We start from the raw sequence: 23,773 nt of genomic DNA on the forward strand, positions 1-23,773 counted from the left end.
CAGCCTACAATTCTCTATCTATTTTGTTCCTCTTTGGAGGTGGCAAAAACTCCTTATCAGATTTAGAATTCAGGACTCATCTCTGATCTTTGCTCCAGAAAGGCTAGTGTGAAAGATCTGAGCAAACAGGAAAAAAAAATGCACAGTTCTAGAAAGAGCTGTGTTTTTCTAAGCAGAAATTCACCTCACAAATGTGAACTTTTAGTATACTTTTAGTATAAAGTTAAACCACCACATTAATTACAATTAATAAGCAGCATCACATCAGCCATCAGAGAGTATAACACTACTATTCCATCGTTTTACAAATGGGGGAACTAAGGAATGGCAAAAAAAACCATTTGGTTAAGTCCTAGGGCGATTAAATGACAGAAGAGCACTCGGTGTTATTTGCCTTCCACATTCCATTCCCTAAAGCTGATTATTCAGTAAAATTTTCAGAACAAGTTTCAAAGGTATCACCTTCCTGGGAGGAAGGATGCCAGCAGAAAGGCCACCATGCTTTGCAGCACATCCTAACAACAACTAGTAGCTAGGTAATTCTGTGAGCATCTCTCTCTGTGCTACAGCTATCCCTTAAATGTTCCAGATTCTGCTGTAAGCCTACAGAATCACCTTGATTTCCTGAGCGCTGTGCAGGTTTGCTGTAAAGAATACAAATCAACTCAGAAACATTGTTCTTTAACAAAAAAACAACAGACACCACTCCTTCAGTTGCTAGCATGCAAGGACTTGGAACAATTGAGAATCTCCATGATTTCTTCAATAATCCACATACTGGTCTGGTTCACAGCTCTCAAGGAGAGCTCTCAAAGAGTCTTCTGTGCCCAAAATAGGTATGCCAAAACATATGTCAGCTTTTCAGTGGAAGAAAAGTTCTACTCAAAAGGGAAATTCTGCTACCAGAGAATTAAATGGAAATCCCTGCTGAAGTTAACAGGGGGTTTGGGTTTCATCCTTTAACTGACCTAAAATCTGCAGTGACAGCAGGAACAATTTCAACCTAAGATAACAGTCTTAAGTTTTCTTGCACAGCACTATAGCACTAGAGGTTCAGTCTTGTAAGAAATAGAGAATACCTGTACTATTGGATTTCACTGCATATGGAAATTATTTATGCTGTATTCAAAAGTGTAGCCCCTTCCAGTGGAAGATCCTCAAGCAATTATCACACATTAAGCCAGTCTTAAGCTCTACTAACCTTTAATTTGATGAGGCTTTGGTTTTTAATGACCAGTATCTTCCTAACTGATAGATGCCCAATCTGATGAAGCACCTGCTCTCTTGTCTCCTGGACATAAATCTGGTTCAGCTTTCCAGCAGGTGAATCAGAAATCAAAGCATGACATTACCCTAAAGGGTATTGCAATAAAATTTCTGTGCTTCAGAAGAGAAAAATAATCCATAAATTTACTTCAGGAGTTGAGGTTTCAGGTCTTTTTGGTTAAGTTGGTTTTTTTTTGATAGGAACTTCATCCCTTTTTAAAGTCACTGTAATAATTATGAGTAATTTCCTGGATCTTATTTTTAAAAAGCTATGGGAAAATTAAACCTGAAAATTTTAGTGCACCGCTGGCAGGGCACAAGGTGTGGAAGTGCTGAAATTAATATTTCAACTGTACACAATGTATTGTGTGATGTACACGTTTCACAAAACACAGGGTGTGTAATACAAGTGTTGCAAACCTGATTTCTTGCTTTTTCTAACTAACTACAGAGCATTTAATGTCAACCTGAGCAGCTTTTTCATTCCATTTGTGAACAGTTTTAGAACTGCTGTGAAGAAATGTAGGAGCTGCCAGCTTCTCTGGTACACCACGTAGTGCACACTTTACCAAAAAATCCCAGTGATAAGAAATCTAATCCAATTTGTTGGGTCTGTTTATGAATTTAATAATGCTGCTGTTGATGTGTTATCTCTCCTTTCCTGTGAAATCTTCCAACTGTGTTACAAAACCTGTCAAAGCATCATGCAAGCAACTGGTACTCTGTTGGAAGAGGTCAAACCAGTCTCTGTGTAACAAAGCTGGTGCTTATATGTTGTTCACATTGATTTTGTGTTGTTGACTTGTCTCTGCACTCTGTAGAAAGTTGGCCAGTTATCCTCTTTTCCTACAGCAGGAGCTGTTTGGAATATCGATCACACTTCAAACACAACTAGAAATAGATTCCCTCAAACTGAGTGCCAGAAAGGCACCTGCATTTGCCATTCTTTCTATTCTGTACGTGAAATCCTGGCCTTTTTCTAGGATTCTGTGATTCCTGTAACTGCATTCCTTTTTGTTATCGGGAGGAGATTTTAAAAGTTCTTTTTTTTTAATTAGTGAGTGCAAATGATTCCTCTTTTTCTTAATTATGTTTTTCTTCCAATTCTATAGAGACAATTGATGATTTCACCTAATCTTTAAGCTACCAACTGTCTTATTTTGTTATGGGCTGCAGTGACTCTATTTAATGCTGTCCATGCTGTTTACTTCCCTCCTGCTCTTGCCACCACAAACACGTCATACAGATGAAGTATTTAGACAAAAACATATTTTAACCAAGACAAGAAGATGCCTCATATTGGGACTGTATCTGAAGTAAATAAATATAAATACATATACAAGAAAAAAAGAAATTTGGTAGTCGTGCCAATTTCACCAAAACATTTTGATGGGAATGACGTTTGGTTTAAAATACTGACATTTTCTCAAACGTTTTTTTTCATTCATCACTTTAAAGAGAATAACAGATGCTTTTACACAAGTGTTGCTTCAAAAATGTAGCTGAAAAGAAACATTTACTTACCGCCCTGTGAACTAATTACTCTGTAAAGATATAGGTCAGCTGTACATATAAATTTTGTGCTGATGAATCCGTATTTAAACTAATTGTATGGAATTATTATTTCATATAAATTTCATACCTGTGTGTCCATACTCCAAGCTGAATCACAGATGAAGTTAGTTTTCTGTCACACACTTCGCTGTAGCATCGTTTCTTCATTCCACATTTATCCTTCCTGCAAAGTCAAGAGCTTCTTATTTTCATCACGCTATATCAAGTCATGTATGTACATTTTAAAGAACCCCAGAGAGCACTGGATTACAGATGCAAAGTGTTGCTTTGATTTACCACTTTCCATGGTGATCGCCATAACGTCATAATTTTTAGATACAGAAAAAATAATGCTGAAATAAATGAAAAAAAAAAATGCTGAAACCTTAATGGAGCTGAGAAACGAAGACGAGTCAAGAGGCTGCAGGGTAGCAACAGACGACAGGCACTTCAATAAAGCATGCAGAAGATTTCCCCAGATGCCAGTAGAGAATTTGCATTCGTACAGTTCAGACTAAAATGTTGTACTTAAAAGTAAAAAAACCCAAAACAAGTGAACAAAAAAGACAAACCCCCCTGCAAAAAAAAAAACAAAAAAAAAAAACAAAAAACAAACAAAAAAAACAAACAAAACAAAACAACCAAAAAATCCAAACAAACAAACCAACAAAAAATGCCCTATAACCCCCAAACCAAACTGGAGCCTCCCAGGAGATCAGTTGAAAGAGAAGGTCATCTCTGGTTTATCTGACACTGGAAGGTGAAATAAGGTGGAATTTCTCACTGAACAGGTCTGCAAAATTTTGTGAAATTTGTGGGTTTTTTTCATTGTTCCCAAAAGACACTATTGTAATTCCAAGTTCAGTTTGCAAATAAAAATTACTACTACTACCTGCATGTCTTCTTTCACTATCTTTTATAATTGCATATGCTTGCTTGGAAGGCTCAGAGCAGGGTCTGCAATCCATAATGAGAAGCCATCTGGGGAGAAAAATGTACATAGCATCTAATAAATTCTGCCAGATTTACACTAATACTTTCCTGATGTGGAACCAGACCATCTGCAGATAAGTCTTTTATTCTTACTTACTTTTATTTTTACTTACCCTACTCCTCATATACATCATTAATAGCTCTCTTTTAATTTCCCACGTCTTCTGTAGTGCTTAGTCTATTTTTTCCCCACACAACAAATGATATTTTTTAAAAATTGGTCGCAGTAATCTTCGTTCTGCAGTGTCAGGGTAGAAAGTAGGAAGGTGCCTGCACAGCCAGGAAGCCTGCTACCTTGCCTTGAGGGCAAAGCCTCCAGCCTGGAGATGACTCAAGTTTTCAAGAGCATTTTTGGGGTGGGAGAGGTTGCAGGACTGCAGACAGATAACTGGCTGCTGGTTTTATGCACTGTGCACAGCAGCATCCTCTGTTTCATTGTGAACTCTGGCACAAGAAGGCAGGGAGATGGCCTCCTCCTCTTCTGTAGCTTCCATGTGTTTTTTGCCACTGGGTTGGCTGCAAAGCAGAAGTCCTGATCTCTCAACTGTATGTTGCTTTGCTGGGGTGAAGTTCAGAAAGCTGTATCTCAGAAAGCTGGTAAGTGAAGTTCAGTAGTTTTGTAATGATCTTTAGCATTTTTTAGGCACTCAGGCAATGCTTTTGTTCTAGTTTTGGACCTTAGGGATACCACTATTTCTTTGTACTTTATGGACAAGCAGCAAGACACGAAGAGGCTCATCTGGACAGAACAAGAATCCTCTTCAACATGGAGAAGACCAAAGGAGAGGACTTGTGTATGGCTCTACACCTTTCTTCTCCATATCCTCGCACATCAAAGAATTTTAAACAATAGCTGGGGGAAAAAAATACTGGAGTTTTTCTGGAGTATCAACTCAGCTACTCACCTTGGTGAAATGGGAAGAAATTAGGCCTGGAGAAGCAGATGTAGTCCAGCAGGAGACTGGGATCGATGGTTCAAATTCTGGCAGTTAATTGAAACCACTGGCATTCTTTCAGCTAAAGCAAAAATCCTCTTAATCTAGAGAAGCAGCCCATGAGAGAGCTGAATCACTGAAGTCTTATCCCCTCCTTAAAAAAAAAAGAAAAAAAGACCTGTGTAAGAGGCATTTTCTTGCCACTAGTCTTTCAGGTTAGAAGTTGTAACATGAGCTACTGATGCGCAGCTTTTCGAGAAGAGATGAAGGAAATATCCTGTTCCAGCCCCTGGAAGTTGCCCAACAAGAAGCAGATGGGGTGTGCCACAGAGTCCAGGAGGAGCACCACTCAGTACTGCAGCAGACCTGGGGAAGTCTTGTAGTGGTTTCTGACATCCAAAAGCTACCTAAAGGATTATAGTAAGAAAAGTGCAGTAAAGAAAACTTTACAGTAAGGAAATCCTTACAGTAAGGAAAAAAAATCCTAAATCAAACCATACCCCACTTTGAAACCACTCCTATAGATGCTTTTTGCCATCTGTGAAGATGGAGGAGAATGACAGTGAAAGAACCCTTGGCTGGATCTTTCCCTCATTCCTTGTTCAGGGAAAATCCTCTCCCTTTAGTCAGGCTTCTGGCCAGTTCTCTGTACAGCCCATTCCTTCCTCAGGGCAACCTGAACTGGGAGCAATGAGAGAAACCAGCACTGGCTTTTACAGCACTGATGCTCAGGGAGGTCCCCACAGCAGGACAAGCAGAAACAGCACTTCCCTACCACTGCACCTGCCCAAACCCAAGATCCTCAGAACAAGTAGTGGTTTTCCCCCATCTCCAAACCTGCTAGCATTTGTAAAACAGGTCTGAAAAGAACTTGCAAGAGGAAATAAAAAAAGCACCTGTCTGTGCTGGACCTTGCACATTAAACATTCACTTCCAATTGCATCCTCTAGCAATTATCACCACACCCGGGCGTTTAGGAGGGAGTAGAGCAGATGCACACATCTGCACAAGTCAAATAACCACAGAAACCAATTAGTCTTGTCCTGTTACCTTAAGGGCTGTGCATGGCTGTCAGATCTGCTTGTAACTACCAGAAGCTCCCAGGACAGTTTCTATAAGGCTTACACTTAAGAACTCCCTTTCCTATTCAGTTTCATTTCTTCTGCCCTGTATTTTCCTGATACTGAAAATAATCTTCACAAAGCCTCTTTGCAAGAAGTCTTATTGGAGACACATCCATCATGTTATGAGAATATGCCACATCAATAGTACATACAAGGTACCCACAGGGGAATTTTCAAAGTGAAATTAAAGCCATGTTGTGAAAAGTTATCTTTTCAGAGTATTACCAATTAGCAAGGGCTGCTATACCTAAAGGAAAGGAAAACATTACTTTAGGCTGTGACCCAAAAGTTCCTCCTGAGTTAAATCACACTGAGTTTTCTTGATGGGCGATAAAAATAAAAAATAAAAGAGGGCAAGCCCAAAATAAGTAGCCATAATGAGCAAGTGGCTTTAAAAGCAAACCCCTCAAGCTTTGTTGAAGCAAATGCACTTGACTGGGAAAAGAAGCAGTTCCCCTCATTTGTCAAATGAGGGTCTCTCTCCCTTTTTTTTGTTGTGGCTGCCAAGAGCTCTAACTTGCATTTTTTTCCATGTGGTGGGGAGTTTGATGGCTGTAATCCCCTTCATCCGGATGGCCTGTCAGAGCTTATGGACATTCCTTAAAAATAGAAGCACCCTAATCCCAGTTCAGCTAATTTAACAGAAGTTTCTGCAAAATTACATGCTTCTTTTAAAGCTAACAGTCAATAATTCAAGGCTGTGACATGAAATGGTTTGCTTCCTCTCTTGCCACCAATTTCACGAACACATTTGTTGCTGTGTTGACACAGGCTGTTGCTGTGCAGTTATTTGTATCTCTGCTCTTTCACTTGATGCTATTTCATTTGCCACTTAGGCCACTGATTCACATACTGGAATTATTTACCAGCACCCTTTTGTACAGCTTGGTAGCCATATGGCCCTGGCAGCTGAATGAATGAATGGGCTGCAGCACTGCTCTGAAACCATTACAGGACCATAACTCAACATAAACCTGAACCAGCTTCAAAGTCACGTTACTACTTGCAGTAGCAGCTTTCACAAGAAAAACCAGCAGACAACTAGGAATTATTTCATGCATCTGCTACGTGCAAAACAACAGCCTACACAACACAGCCAGAATTGGTCATCAGAAAAAACAACAACCCAGGCTTTCACTGTCACTGCAGCCCAAGTATTGCATCCAAACTGAGAGGGTGCTTTGGGTTACAGCGACTCATTTTGCCAGCCCAATGTCAAAGGGCACCCATGTGACTGGTACTGGCCCAGATACATTTCCATTGCCCCTTCACTACATTTAAACTGCACCAATAGCTGGTTATGGAACTGCTCAGAACAGCAGCCTGGCCAACCTGGAGTTCAGGAGTACTGAAGATAGGGCACAGTGGCTCATGCCTCAGAGTGCCCACTTGACATCGCTTCCCCAGCAGTGTGTACATGTAGCCAGACACTGAAAATACCACACTCTGTGGGGTTGATTTCCCATTATTTCTGAGGCACACACCATCCTCTTTTAAGAAAGAGTGGTGGTAAATATGAAGAGTACCTCTGCTCAGACAGTGAGAAGAAATGACCTCCCACTATACCGAGCTCACCAACCTGAAAAGCTCAGGCAACACCTTCTGGAAACAGTAGCAGCATCTCTGGCACCCTCTGCTGTACCTTGGCTCCTGTATGAGCCAGAAGACCCACTCTAGCAAGAAGCTCTCATACTGCCAATCAGTGTGGTTTTCCTTTGAGAAATCAGTGGAGCACTAAGTATTTTTAAAATAACTTAACACAATTTTAACACACTGAAAATCTTACTTCTTTGGACAGTAAAACAAAACCTCACTTTAACTCAATGTTCTTATCACATGCCATCTAACCAGAGAAAGAAAACAATGAAATACTTCAAGTTTTCATGTCTTTTTATTTACAGGCCACACAATACATTTTATATACAAATGGCTTAAAATAACAAAGAGTAAGCAAGCTGAAGCATAACAGTTTTATTAATTAGGTTGTCTTGAAATAACTCCTGCAATAAAATAATCCACCCTGATAAGCAAAAGTTAGTTCGATTTTAAGTCAACCCAAGGTCATTTTATTTTTCATTACAGAATTCAAATCAGTTTTCTGGCGATTCCTTAATCTCATGACACACTTCCACTTACGCAGAACATCCCAAAACTACTGAGAAGGGAAATAGCCAAAATTTCCCCATGTAAAAAACAGTGTAACAGAACAGACTGAGAAATGTCGTATATAAAACACTTGCGTGTTTTATTAATGAAAAGAAGGATGCAAGAAATAATTGAGATTTTTCTCTTCTGGAAACGGAATTCGTGGTGTGAGATCTAATTTGCCCACTGACAAGAGGTATCCTATGTTACTTCAGTACTTCAGTTTTTACCACACAATTGCCTATTTAAATCCATTCAACTGTAAACTTCACCAAAACAGAGACTGCCTCCTGCACCAAGCAAAAGGAGAAGAGCACTCAAAACCCTAAGAACATTTCAGCCCCTTAGCGCCTCTGCTTCTAGACAGCACCTTACGCTACTGTGGTATGGAGAAAACACAGACTATGTTTTATGGAAACATAAGAAAATAGAGAAGTTTGCCCTTTTAAAAGTATTTTTTTCCAAGAAATCATATTAACATTTAAAGATACATGTATTTTTACACCTTTTCCCTAAGACTGCTCCTTCTGTTCAAGGTAACAACAACTAGAAGTTAATGAGAAAACCATTTCCTTTTCCTTTGGCTGATTTTAAGTACTGTAATAGTCAAAGAGTTTTAAGTTATGGTACTATCAGTCCAGTCGTGCTTGCTTTCTTCCTCTTGGTATGGCTAAAGACCACTTAATATAAATAATGAAGTATTTGCTACTTGGTAGTCCATGATTACAGTATTTTGCTATGGTTATTTAGAAATACAAACACGCAACACTTACTTTTCGATGTAGTGTCCAAGGTCTCTGTAGCACACTTTGGAATTGCAGCACAGAAAATGTAAACCCAAAGGAATGGAGGGAGGGAAGTAACAAAAGCCACAGCTCCACATAAAATAATGTTGCTTTCAGAACGTCTACTGCTGCATCAAAACTGCAAGAGTCACGTTATGCCAACTGCCAAACTTAATACAGATTCACTCACTCTGCCAAGTGAAATTTATTGAAAAGGGTAAAAATCTGAACTGGCATAAGCACCTTGTCATGTGATTCAATTCAGAAGAAATTTTGATGATACACAGGTCTGATACCAATGAATGTGGACCTACAGTCCCTAGATCTGGCCAGCTGCCTGGATGCAAACCTGCCCATTCCCAGCTCCTGGGCAACCCCAAGGGCTGCCCAGCAGAGGGAGGGCAGAGCTCCACACCCAACAAAAGAGCAGATTCCCCCGAGTTGCAGAGGAAGTCATCTCTTCAAAGTTATCACATATGAAAATGTCAACTTTCCCTCAAATTATCCCAATCCTGCTATCCCAGCCAAATAAGTGTTCAGTCACAAGGCAGTAACCATTACACTGAACTTAGGGAAAAGCCACACTGAACGCATTGGCTACAGCATGACAGGTTTGTTTCTGACTCATCTGGGAGTCAGCTGCCTGTTGCATCTCCTCCTCACTCCTCATAGTCAGGATGACTCGTGCTGGGGTTTTTTGTTTTTTGGTTTGTTTTGGTTTGGTTTTGTTTTTTGTTTTTTTGGTTTGGTTTGTTTTTTTAATGGCCAAAGACCAAAATCTATTTCGGCAAACAGATGCAACATCAGAGCAGTGCCAGTCCATAAGGGAACTGCCCTGTCATTTACACATAGAGAGGGGTCTGGACTTCCCTGAACTAAACAACTTGAAAATTCACCTCCACAAGGGAAGCAGTAGGAGAAATAATGTCTTCCTTGCATTTTTGTAGTGGAAATCAAATCATTAAGTTCTCCGAGATCTACCTTCCATTTGAACTTACCTGCTTTTTTTTACCGAACTATCACCTGCAGTTACATTTGGAGTGGAGGAGAATAAAACCAGACTGCCCATTTTTAGTAAAAACAACTGCATAAGAGCTTTGAAGAGCTTGACTTTGAAAAAAACCCAAAAAGCAATCTGTGTGTATCACTGTGGCATTAGGGTTTTTTAACATTAGTAAACAAAAAGCCTTAGCTGACACTGTCCATATCTAAATGACTCTAGTAATTTTTGCCTTTTAAAATTCTAGTTGCAGACAACTGATACAGGGGTGTCCTTACTCAAGGAAAATGACCCAGAGCACCGTGATTCACACGTGAAGCTTTTGTTTTTCTTAAGCACAGGCTTACTGAGATCGTAAGTATTTGTTTCTGACCGGGCCACTTTCACTTTCTGACTGTGGGACATTCTACTGTGTCTAATGAAGGCAACTGCTGGACTTCTGGGGACATCACAGGCAGCATGATTCTTTCTCTGTTTTTCAGATCCCCAACCATTAAACATAGTTAGCCAAGTGAGTTTCTCCATGCTCCACAATGTGGTAGTTATCCATAGATGAACCAGGATTATTACCTATGACAAAGCAAAACACCAACAACTTTGGCTTCTATTCTGAAAATCCAAAAAGTCACTGACAAGACTACGTTTGTAATAGTGTAAGTAGAAATTTTACTTTTTAAAAAGTAATAATTAAACACTCAGTTACATAAGGTACCGATTTATCAACTGGATAATCAGTTGGAAAATTGTTTCCAATATGGGCTTTAAAACATTCTTTTACGTACATGCAGAATATAACCATACCTCCTCTCTGCAGGAGAGAGACCACTTGTTGTCAAAGGGAAAAAAATAAACCAACATGCTGGAAGTTGTAATGAATGTGAGGAGTGGCTCTTGGTAAGAGTTTCAACTGCAGTCATTTTAACAGTGGTTTAGACTGACTCGATTCCAATATTAAAATGTTCTGTGGAATAGCAGATAGAAAATTAATAATTGGCACAATCACAAGTTTACAGAGAATTAGAACTAGTGTCAAACGTTTTACTGTTCTTTAAATACTGGTAATTTTTCCTTTGTTACTTCCTATACTGCAGGTAACTGTGGTAAAAAGACAACAGTGTCAGCTTTTCACACAAGGGAAAGTAATTACCGTTGACATTTAAGGGGAAAAACTATTTCACCACTTGGTAAGGACATACAAAGTACAGATTATTTGGCAGAGGAACTAAAACACTACAACTCCAAGAGGGAGCTGAGGAAAAACTACACTCTTCATTCTCCTCACTTTCAATGTTTCTCATAAAACTCAATTTGGAAATTATTATTTAATCAAGGTAAGATTAGGTCTCTAAGTAACTGGCCCAAGTGAAGGAAACAGCACAAGGTTATGACCTATTTGAGTTGCCTATTATTAGCTGAATTTTCATGTTAACTACCTAGGTTTAGGTATTATTTTCCTCTCAATCTATAAAGTAGCTCCAAATTTTTGCAGACCTTAAGCTTACATGTTAAGGCACTTACCATTCAAGTAAAAGTTTTTATATAAACAAGCCTGGGAGATAGAGAGAACATTTTACCAGAACATCCATTCCTTTTTTTTTTTTTTTCTTGGAAGAAAAAAAAAAAAGTAACATTGACCAAATATTTATAAAATTTTGCATCAAGAGAAAGGTCGTGTTTTATTATCTGAAATGAGCACAAAGTACACCTTCCACAATAACACTGAAAGCAGTGCAAAGACTGACAGTGACCTTTGACTAAAGGTAGTTCTGTAAAAAGAAAAATACCAAATAAATCAGTGCCCTGCTTTGATTGTTGTAAAATTTCTTTACATAAAAGTTGGTCCAAACTTACAAAAAAAGCACAAATGTGCATAGTTCAGAAGGTCTGAAAGAGTGCCATAAAAAGCTGATGTCCTTAAATTTAGCATCCACTTAAAACTGCCAAAATACAAAATAAAATTCAGAACTAGAGTTTGTGAACATGTACAATCAATTCATCTAGTTTTCGGACAGCATGAGTTTTAAGCGTTTTTATTTTTTCCTACTGTATGCAAGACCCTTTTCCACATAAAAATAAAGCTGTTGAATTAACATTATTCAAGTCTGTTGAATTGCTGCTTTAAACTGCAGCTAGGGAAAAAAGGAAAAAAAAAGTTTTTCCAGATAAAAATGATGTGCCTGAGGAAAAACAGATACTCAATATGGTAATCCTCTGCCTCGCCCTCTCACTGCGGATGTGCTAACGTGTCCCCTGTATCCTTGGGAATAGCCAGGTCCTTGGGCAGGAGAAGTCCAGGTTTGTCCATGCATGTGGCCAAGGCCACTGGGATTTTCCTGTAAGTTACTTGGGTAGCTATAGCTGTGCATCTTTGTGGGCAAAGAGTGGGCACTCTCTGGCCCTGTGGAAGCGTCACTGCTGCTCCCCAGAACTGGGATCGGGCCGTGGCTGTACTCAAACCTATGGTCTTTATCTCCACTAAATAGCATGGGGCCAGTGTTGAGGTAAATGTCTCCGTAACCAGTTACCGAGCTGGGAAAGGACTCTGGAAAGGCTGATGGAGGAGGGGCACCACCAGAGTGAGATGAAGCAGTACTGTAGTTATCCAAAGATTGGATATCTGAGTTTCCGAGGAAGCTCCTCCTTTCTAATGCTCCCGACGTTCCGCTTCCTATTCCGTCGCTACCGCCATAATGGGCGGATGAGAAGGAAGATGATCCAAAGTTATCTTTGTAGTCTGGGCCTGCTACATAGGAGTCTCTGGCCTGATAATCCACGCTCGTCTGTACCGGCTCCTCCATGGTTGCCTGAGCTTGATGCTGAGCAAGGAGCTGCAGCAGAGCTGCTTTCACTCCTGCGTGAGGATCTGTTCCTGAAGAGTTGGTTATAGGCAAATGCTGGTTCTCTGTCCGATAATCAAGGTCTTCATCGGTGAGAGGAGGAGGTTCTGGAGGCTCTGGGGGACGCTGGTCTGGAGGCAAGATCCGAGGGCGTTCCTGTTCCGGTGTTCGGCTCAGAAGCCTCATCTCAGACTGCCTAACCAAATCCTCTTGACCTAAGCAGATGAAAAGGAAAAATTCTGGAATGAAAATGTAACAACATGAAAATGTAACAACATAACTAACAACAGCGGAAATGAAAGGACTCTTTCCTGGAACAACACAGAGGTTTGTTACTTCAATTCCGATTAACTTATGACTTAAATTTATTGGTAGTTGGATAGATTACTTTGGAGAAGGCAACAGCTCATTTGCCTCAGAAGAGTGATGCAGGTTTCTCATCAGATTACCAGGCAGGCAGTTAAACAAAACCAGTAGAAGTTCCTTAAAAAAAAAAAACAACTGAACCCACAAAAAAACCCCTCAAGTAACACATAAGCACTAGAAAACTCAAAGAGGGATCAGAAAGGATTTGCAAATATGGATAAAAGTCTTGAGGGACAAAAGACTATCCTATCAAAGAACAACAAAACTTAAGGTTAAAAAACCCCAACATGAACAAGAAAACCCAAAACAAACAAAAAACACTACCCCAAAAACCACATTCAAACTACTTGAGTATTTCTTTTAACAGCTGCTAACACTGCAGAACAATACATAAACCACAATATGATAAAACTCAACAATCTGAAAAGATCAGAGCTCTAAAGTTTGAGAAGACTAAGGAAGTCACCATTACATTCCAACAAAAGCCTTCAACTATGTGTGTCATGACAGGTATGGTAGCCACTTACAGAATTTAACACTGAGAAATTGATCTATTCGGCACTAAAACCAAAAATAAAAAACACTCTCTCCCCACAATAAGCTTTACCTAAACACAGAGTCAACACAAGCAAAATCTATCTGTGGATTTTCTGGAGAAGACTGTCTTCACCACAAACACCCTAAAGAAAACTTCAAACACCCAGAATAATGATCCATGTAACTGTTTCATCAAAAATACTACCAGCACTTGTGTACCTCTCAGGGTGGAGATCACATTTTGCTCTGTCTGCATGGCACCTGTTACAGTAAGACACAAATTCTATGATACAGGTATAAAATGTGACCGAATCATCTCTCCTATACTGACACAGATCCATTGGGTCAACACATTAACTCTTTATCCCCAAACTATTACATTTCCACTGCTCAAGGTTATCTGCCTGTTATCAATAAAGACTTTCAGTACCTGCAGACGTATATAATGACTTGATCAGACGTGGGTAACCAGGTGCTGGAGATTCCACCTCATCCCGGCTGACAGACACAGGAGTGGTGGGCTCTGGGGGCTGCCTGAGTTGTAACGACATTTCATTTCCTGATCCGTTTTCCTTCTCCTCCAACACAAAATCCTTTTGTTTTGTTTGCTGAGCCTTTATTAACTGAGACAACAGAACAGCAAATGCACTCTGCACAGCTGCCTGGGCAGCATCAGTCTCGACTTTAGGCTGTCCCAGCTGAGCAGGTGGCACAGGAGGCTGCGCGACAGTCGGCTGTTTTAGAGGCTCCTGTTCCGGCGGTGGTGGGAGAGGAGGCGGCGGCGGCTGCTGCTGCTGTTCTGACTGTTTTTCACCTGCTGACAAAATTCCAGCAGGAAGATTTATTTTATTTAGTTGCTGCTGAGTCTCTGGGTTTACCTTAATATTCAACACTTGGGCAAACTGTGCCAAACTAACACTTGTTTTAGACTGTAGCAGGTTTAGCAGGATTGCCACTTCATTCTGGTTTAACTGCTGTCCAGTGCTTGGTTTTGCTAAAGACAAAAAAGGTGGTTTTAAGTATTATTTAGAACTGGCATACTTCAGAAACTCATAAGTATGACTAATCTAGCATGGCAGACACAACTGGCAAAGCAGGGGTTTCGACAACATAGAAATGGCATGCTTTTATATATATTCACTGCCTTTTGGGGAGTATCTATAGGAAATGGAATAGTAAGAACCAATATAAATAAAATGACTACCAAGCAGCGTGCACCCCACTTGGACAGATGAGAAACATCAAGCTGGAGCTCAGTTTTCCAAAATACAACTACACTGGGGCTTAAGGCCACGTGCTTTAGGCAGCTGTAAGATTTTCAGTCCCCACAAAATTTCCTATCTTTGACATACCACATTCCTCTATTAAAAAGTGGCCATCTGCAAAACACATTTCCAGTCATGTTCTGGCTCATTCTAACTCAGCATCTGGATTCTAACAAGTGTTGAAATGACCAGGCTCTAGGTGACTCAGAAGCTAGTGGTACAGATGCAAAAGCAACTTGAGTTTGAAGGACAAGAAGTCAATCACTTAGTGGGAAAATGCATGTTTGTGGTGACATACAATTTCTTCAATGAAATGGAGTTTGTCACAAAGAAGATAAGATGATGCAGGGAAGCCAGAATTTCAAAGTATTTGTTTCTTAGTTTCACACACCTATTGTGGTAGTTTATTTTGAATGGAGAAATAAAGCAGCATGGATTTCAACACACCTTATGAATACATGACTTAGAGAAGAAAATAGCTCAAAATTTAAAAATGAGCCCGTGTCTGTGCTGGCAGAGCCCTGAATTTTTAAATCCAGATCAATATGAGCATATTCTGTCCTCTTCTATCCCCACCTTTCTTCTAATTCTCCAGTATATTAAATCATAGCAGATTCAATGCCATGTCTGAAGAAAGAGCCATACACAAAAATAGTAAATATTTGCCATACAAGACTAAGAGCAGCACAGCTGGAAAGTGCTCCAAAACCCACAACACACTACCCTAGCTGTGGATATGCACTGGGATACAAGCACTTGGAACCTACTCATGCAGGATCCAGGTACTTCAATGATTTAATGTATTTACATAAGTATAAAAATAAAAACACCTTTAATTGGCAATACAGAAAAAACCCATAATGCCTTGTACTACTGGCTCTCACTTAGATGTCATGCTTAGCAGATGATGTTGTAACATCAGAGGATGGTATGATCAATGCTCAAAGTTTCCTCAAACTCTCAGTGAAAATTCAGCAGAAAAATGCCAAACAGGGAAATTAATTTACCTATTCCATAGTCTTTGGTGAGTTTTAAGTCTTTTCCAAGAGTAAACTGTTTTCTAGAGAAATCTGGCAGTTTCTACCAGAACAGAACTATCAGTCTATACATAACTACTATTACACTGAAAGAAGCAATAAGCAGAGGTCCCATTCAGGAATCAGAACATTAGCAATTGATCCAAGGTGCTTTTAACCTCTTCCTTCAGAATGCTCAGAAGCAGTTTTGTTTAAAGCATGCACTTGCATGTGTAATTGCTTAGTGTGCCTTATTGATGATATCTAAGATGCATTTTGGCTTCCAGAAGCACTTTACAGAAAACATCTCTATGTTGAACTGCTTAAGCTTCACTGAAAAATAAAGTGTCTTCTTTTCTACCTAGATATATTCTTCTATGTACATACGGGTAAATGGTAATGTAGGTCTGTATAATTCCTTCTCTATTTGTTTAGCTTATTTTGCATGATTAGTATATTAATGACTAATAAACACAGTAGTCTCTCATCAGGCTACTTGTTATATAAGCACAAAAAATACAATGCCTTGGATTTGAAATTTCTATACAATTTTCATTTGAGGGACAGCAAATTTTAAGGGCTACAGAAAGCCATGCTTGAAAACACTGCCAAAACTTTTGGGCTTAACAGAAGGAGTGGCAGAAGCTCTCAGCTGGCTTACTGTGAGAAACAGGCTGAACAGGAGCATGAAGCTATAAACTGCAATAAAACATCAAACCAGCTATTTTCTATATATCTTTGCACACAGTATGAGGAGCTCTACCCTATTGTTAAATGAATAATTCATTTGAGATGATTAGTGTTAAAGAATTTTCAGGCCCTGTGAAAGCACTTACTGTTTTTCTTTAACTGAACTTCTGTATCAGTGCCATAGGATTTATGGTCACTTTCCATAATCAAAAAGGGTCTAAATTAAACTTATCAGGTACCGGTTGGTATTGTTACTCTGTATATTTCTACATATTATGAGGAAACTATCAGTGAACTGCTGAGTATTTTCCAATGGTGTTCATATGGGAAAACATTACTCTGTACTATTTTCATAAAATGGTCTCCAAGCAAGATACTTTGGTTACATTTCTGAATAATTGGTTGTGAAAACTACAAAGGTAGCTACTTCTTGCTATACCAGGTTTTTGAGGGGGGTTTTTTGTTTTTTTTTTTTTTTTTTTTTTTTACAATTTAGTTCAGCAACTTGCAAAGCTGAAGACAAACATGCACAGGGAATATGTTTCATTTGACACAATGATTGTTCTAAAATCTGCCTTCTGATCGATAAACCAATAAGGTTCCTCCAATCTATAATGACTGTGACTCATGGAATCATAGAAGAATGACAGATGAGAAAGAAATAAAATCCCCTGAAAATACAGAGCAAGGTAGTTGTCCTGAAGAGACTGAAAAGTTAAGTATATTATGTAAAACGTAAAAGGAACACCTAGTTCCCAAGAAGCAGAGGTAAATCTTTTGTAACAAAGATTTAACTTACAATATTGTTACTTCCTGAAGAATCCAGGAGACATCAGTACTCTGAAAATAACATCTAAAATTTCTAGAGGTGTAATCCAAGAAGAAGGTAATTATAAGAACCGAAAATATTACTGACCAAGTGCTACACTAGAGCTGCCCTGAGTTTTGAGTTGGGAAGAAGTTTGCATGCCTTGTGGGGTGTTGGTTCTGCTCTCATCCATGCCTAAAGACAGATCCTTCCTAGGGACTTTAGCAGCTGTTGAGTCATCAGTCATGCCCATCTGCTTCTGTCTTCTTCGTTTCTTACTCCACAGCTCATGGCAATCCTGCCACAAAGGAAGGCTGCAAAGAATGATTAGAGATAATCAGTTTTATCTCAATCTGGCTTTTAAGGCCTTTTTTTTTTTTAATTAAACATGTTGGAGAAACAAATGCTCACACTGTACTTTTGAAAAATGAACCTACTGAACACAGAAATACATCATAAAGCACCCAAAGCCAGAAAAGTCTCAGATCTGCTTTTTCTGGATGAAACCTCTTTGTTGTTTGCCTATTTCAGAAGCACACTGGCAGAAAAGGGGAAATATGGATCTTAAAACAAGAATCAATGTTACTTTCTTGTCTCCATACTTACGAAAAGCCTAATGACTTGTGTAATTTGAGACTTGAAAATCAATGCTGCATACTTGCTATAAAACAAAATTTTCAGCATAACATATAACAGAGTTATTATTATGAAAATGTTTTTTTTTCAGGGTTCAGGTTTACTAACTCCTTTTGTCCACTTCTACGAGAACTACTGTCTCATGAGTTCAAATACTTGTCCACAGTAACAGACATGGCTATCTGGTACTTATAGTTGTACAGCACAGACAACCAAGAAAGTGTGTATGTGTGTGGAAGTGGTAGGAATCAATGACAGTATCCAAAAGAACAATGGATTTTAAACAGTCCTTTAAAAGGGGTAAAAACAAAGGCAAAATTCTCCTAAGTCAGTCATCTGCTGCCAGTTCTGTCCTTCTGTTACTGTTCCCCACAAGCATCCCAAATCTGATTTCCTCAGGAACAGAGTGACCCATTCCATGGATAATGCAAATACTGAGATAGACAGTAAGAACAGTGCCTTCTTTGTGTTCCTGTTACGTATTAATAACCGTCTGAGCCGTTTCCTTACCCAAGAACATGGAAAAATTAGGTGACAGATGACTGGAGTCACTGGAAAGGCAATTACAACAACTGCTTCCTTTAATCTCTCCCTCAGCATACCAGGTCAAAGACCAGCCAAGTATTTAGTCAAAAACAACTGGAAGCAAGCAAGAACCTACTGTGAGGAGTACCCTACAGCCTTGTAATCAGCAGTGTCACTTTCTTTGAATAAACAGCTGTTTCTTTTTAAAGCAGAACTTCACTCTTTTGAAAGAACAGTCAATACTTTCCTGTGCATGTTCTGCCTGAAGTGTGGTTCCTGTTACTTTTAAAAGGAAGCAACTAGTTTGTTTCTATAATGGATGAACTACAAAGTCCCTCTAAAAACCCAAATTTCTTCCCATTCACTTATTTGAAAATGCCTATAAGCAACATGCTGTATAAGTGGTTCTGAGATTTTAGTGAGTAGCCTAAGATGGTTGATTACTGATATTCAGACAGTGATGCATATCCAGGCAAAGAAACCTCTCAGCCTCACCTATCAGGAGCACTAGTAACAACTGTGTGCATGTAACGTGTAAATTTTGAAAGATTTTAAATAAAATTCTTAAATAAAAATAAAACCTTTTTCACCACTTGTAACTAATTAAAACAGTCAGTATAGGCTGCCTTGACAGTATAGTTTACACAAACAATATTAAATATTCTATGTACTGGCATCTATCTTGAGGGAAGAATGAAACCTGCAATTCTGTAGTGCTTTTTCATTGCTTTACTTGAGGCATATTCCAGTATGATTTGTACTGATTAAAATGACAAGTAACTGCAAAAAGCCTTCTGGACACTGCAGTACACGTCCCCTCAGCAAAACTAACAGGCACAAGTCTGCACAAAGTATTTCACTTCTCCTGAATGTAAAACCAAGAATCTCAGTTAGCACAGGAAACAATTCCTGGTATTTCACTTTAATTCTGAGGTACCTTTGTGGAATTCTATACCCAGTGTCATTCTACCTCCAAAGAAGGCAATTCAGATTCATGGAGGATCTCAAAACCCTTGAGAAAAGTAGATAATGATAAACACAGATAAATGGGAAAAGATGATTTTTCAACATTAGAAACATTCATATCAGAATATTTTTTTAGAGGTACTAACTCAGTAACTACTTCTAGGAATAACTGGTGAAACAGTTCTCAGATCTCACAACCACTGCTGTAGTGGTGTAAGAGTCACTCAGCTGCACAATCACTTTAGTGCAGAATCACCATTAAATAATATGTATCAACATTTTTTGTCTTGCCACCTACTTTAACTGAAAGACAAGATGCTTAATGAAATGAGGGAATATTCACAGTTGACAGAGGTAAGTAAGGAGCATCACCAAAGGAAATTACTTACTCTGGAGGAGGCATTTTAGATGGTTCCACATCTCTCAGAAACTCACATTGAAGAGCTTGTTCGGCTGTGCAGCGCTTGCTGGGATCCAGAGCAAGCATGTAGTCAAACAGATCTAATGCAGCTGCTGGGATGCTACAGGAGCAAAATGGAAAAAAGCATCACACTTTTATTTTGAATCACACACTTCTGTGTAATACTTTAAATAAATGCATCTCTTCCAAAGTAACTGATGATTAAGTCCCTAGATAACCTACATCCTAACACACACTCACAACTTGAGCTTGGTAGTAGAAAGTCACAAACAAACTTCATCTTTTAGTACCTGTGCAAGCATGTAACCCAAGCTTTCTCTGCTTTGAGTGGTTTAGTTGCTTGAAACACTGTCCTTACAGTCCTTACTCCCCTCCCCCCCCCACCTTTTCAAGTCAAGACTATATTATTACTTTACATGTTGGAATATAGGACCTGAAGAGCTGCAGTTTTGATTAGTCTGTGGGCAATAATTCTACTGCTTTAAAGATATGTCTCAGCAGTACAAACAGGATGATACATTTCTTATGAAACCCACAATAATTGAAGGAAGGGAATACACCCCTTAAATTAAGCTCACAGCTGTTTTCCATAACTTTCACATGTGATATTTGAAAAACAATTAGTCCAATGGTAGTTCTTTAGAATACATGACTTAGGTAACTCTGTGTTGAATGAACTTATGACTCAAAAGACTGTGATGTTAGCCAGACTACATATTTAACTGTAGCCAGTTGTCCTAATGAACAATTAAGTACTCTGAGCTGTTTTTCAGGACAGGGATAACAAGCAGATGTACCAATCATAAAAAATATTTTCTTAAGTGAAAGCTGACAGGTGGCTGAAATTTTAGGGCCTTCTTCCCTCCTCTTGATGCTCTTAATTAAATAAGGGTTAATACATGCTCTGTGGGTAACATGGGAAGATTAAGATTCTAAAGACATTTTTCTTTATATTTAATCTATGTTCATTCGGCAGAAGATAGTGATATTCATAGCCTTCAAGAAAATTTAATGCTGTTACACAGTTGACTAAACTAATTCTTCATCCTTACAAAGCAAACTCTTCTCTCAGTTTTCGGCGATACTGCTTCTTTGGTTTCATTGTGTTGAAATAAGCTAATTTTATAACATCGGGCCACACTGCTGGACAAGGACTCCCGCAAATTCGACTGTATCAAAAAGGAGGAAAAAAACAGGGTATGAGATCCAAAGTGAGCAAAGAAGTCATTTTATTATTGCATGTATGGTGAATACAAAAATAATTTTAATGTTCAGGTTTTTTAGCTAAAAAATCCCTTCCATCCAATGCCTAACACTATTAAAGAATCATGACTTGCCTGGGAAATGTAATCACCCTGCACATACTGAACTTACTTTAAGAAGTCCACTGTTTCTGCTTCACCCCACCCAGGCACCATTCACATGAATGTTCTGAAAAATGTAACCAACAATGTCTGAATAGTACTCCAGGTACTTGTGTTGGAAAACTGGATAGCCCAGGTTTAGAGAGCTAAGTAATTTTTAAGTCATTAGCTCACAATGCCAGTTAAGAAAGATACACCAAATGGCTGAAACAGCACTTTTTGACTGAGAATTTAGTTGAGACTGAAGACAAATGGGGAAAAAAAATTCTCAGTAAAGCCTAAGGGGAAAAGCAAGATCCAACCACTAGAAAACCTGTATGTCTTTTACTTCAGTTATGAATTTTATGTCTCAAGTCTCAACTATCTCCACAAAGGGAGTTACCCATAGTCTTATTTCTCCCTCTCATTTTGTCCCCTCTGATTTTGTCCAAGCAGGGATGGCTAAGCACAGGCTAACTGACACCTCACTTCTGAGCAGAACAACTAAAAGGGCATTTTACATCACATGCAAGATTTCAATCTCTAATGCAAGCAGTCATTAAAGGACATTTTGCAAACACCTGTCCTTAATTCACTCCTCCCATTAGATCTAAGCAGTTAATCTAAGAGACCTAGTGATCTATCAGCTATGCCCTGAATGCTATGCAAACCAATCTAACTTTATGCTGGTTGGGGTATGCAACATTCAGAAGGGAAAATGAAAATGAAAATAATAATAATAAGTCTATCTTTTCCTATCATAATTTACTTCAACTCTATCTTTGAACACTAAAGTGAAAAAGGATAAATGTAGAATTATTGATTTGAACGTGATGGTGGCAGAGATGATGGTAAAACTCATATTACTTTTAAACAGTCAAAACCATATAGCATTAGTGAAGAGGAAAAACAGAGCTACAAACAAGAGTTTCCAGCAGGAGAAGGAAATTGCAAAACTTTTGCTGTACAGGAGGTGTAACACAAAAGATTAAAAATTTTAGGCGAGTGTACTGTGAGGTGCTTCAATGCCACCTAGTGCTCAAAAGGAAAAGTCTTCCAACTCACAAGTTTAATTCTTGCACTCTGAACAACCACAGATGTGCTTTGTGCCTCCTAGAAACTTCGTTTTTTCACACTAGTTAGTAACACATTGCACAGAAATATGCCATTGTTCAATTTATTTTGAAAAGCATAAAAGCATCTCAACATACAGCTTTACAATATTTTTGTTAACTTTTAAAATAATATTGACCATTTGATGTTTGGGTTCTGTTAGTTCTGCAGGACTCTCTCTCTTCCCCGTGTTTCTAGGAAGAGAACCTCTCCTCACTTACAAGTCAATTATGATATCTGAATCATGAGAAATTTTTGCTTGCTGAAGAAAGGGGGGAAAAAAAGAAGATGTTCTGATTCCACTGAATTAAATACCTATTACTCCATGATTTATTGAGAGAAAGAATGAAGCAGAATTTTTACCTCCATGAAATGACTGGCAGTTTGTGAGGAAAGAGAAATATGCCCACAAAAATAATAAAGCCCAGGTGAGTATATGGATGGCTTGAAACAAGAACTCAAGGCCAGTAGCATGCAAAGTACCTACTCCTCCCAAATCTCACTTGCCATTATTACACATGCTTTCATTTTGATTTGTTGCAAGGAAGTCGTAACTTGATTTTAAAAAATAATGGGCATTTTGACTATGCTCCCTTTACAGCTTCAGTAATAGGGAATTCCAGAGGCTCTACAAAAATCCCTCCTATTATTCAACTGCACGTTGTTAGGACCACAGAATTCTCAAAAAAAAACAACCCTTCTCCATCTCTGAGCAAAACTCATTTGTTGTATAATGCCCCTCAAAAACTCTAACATCTCAATCAGGGTGACAACTGAGTATCTGTAAATGTTTGCAGTGCATTATCTCTGATTTTAAGACTAACAAAAGAAACCTACTGTGAAGCACCTACTATGTGTCAGTGCTTGCAAATTACCTTATAAGTTCCAGTTGAGCAAGTTCCTGATTTGCTTGAAATATTGGCTTTTTTGTAAAAAGTTCACCCAGGATGCAGCTGTAAAACAGTTTTGCACAATTTCATCATTATGGCTTTCAATACAGATTGACAGAAATATTTAAGACTTTTTTTTTTTTTTTCCTTGTTTTTATCCTTGCTACACTTTTGTACCAAACTCTTACCCACAACTCCAGACATCAATAGCTGGTGTGTATCTCTCTTCTCCGAGCAGAAGTTCAGGAGGCCGATACCATAATGTAATAACTTTGTTGGTATATGGTCGGCTGTTGGGAGGAGGAAAAAGAGAGGACTATCATTTTACTATGATCTCATTTCTGAAAAAGTGTACTTTGAGGACTTGGTTCTGTTTAAGATGAGTATAGTGTTTCACACCCTTTCCCTAATTTAAGTCCTGCAAAGCTGCAACTGCATAAAAACAAATGCAACCATCTCACCAAAGCTATAAAAGCACAAATAATAATCACATAGCCATCTTGGTACTACGTGAATCCTATATCTCAATTATTATTCAGACAGTAATACTGCACATTT

General features: G+C 38.7%; 1 protein-coding gene across 5 annotated transcripts in view; it reads right to left on the minus strand.

Moving 5' to 3' along the window:
* Positions 1–9,551: 9,551 nt before the first annotated feature.
* Positions 9,552–23,773, minus strand: part of CDK13 (cyclin dependent kinase 13) — a 45,154-nt gene continuing 30,932 nt past the window's right edge. The window contains exons 8-14 of one of the 5 annotated variants that reach the window (XM_030444163.1): positions 23,404–23,505; positions 23,201–23,278; positions 20,922–21,038; positions 19,838–19,969; positions 17,484–17,635; positions 13,973–14,356; positions 9,552–12,854 (exon numbers count right to left, since the gene is read on the minus strand). In XM_030444163.1, coding sequence (XP_030300023.1) covers positions 11,998–12,854; positions 13,973–14,356; positions 17,484–17,635; positions 19,838–19,969; positions 20,922–21,038; positions 23,201–23,278; positions 23,404–23,505 — 1,822 coding nt within the window. In that variant the 3' untranslated portion in view covers positions 9,552–11,997. Of the gene's footprint in view, positions 12,855–13,972; positions 14,537–17,429; positions 17,636–19,837; positions 19,970–20,921; positions 21,039–23,200; positions 23,279–23,403; positions 23,506–23,773 lie in introns of all 5 variants that reach the window. The other 4 variants (XM_030444160.1, XM_030444162.1, XM_030444161.1 and 1 more) reach the window with 4 other exon arrangements.

Source organism: Calypte anna, chromosome 2 (assembly GCF_003957555.1).
Source record: "Calypte anna isolate BGI_N300 chromosome 2, bCalAnn1_v1.p, whole genome shotgun sequence".
Taxonomy (NCBI): domain Eukaryota; kingdom Metazoa; phylum Chordata; class Aves; order Apodiformes; family Trochilidae; genus Calypte; species Calypte anna.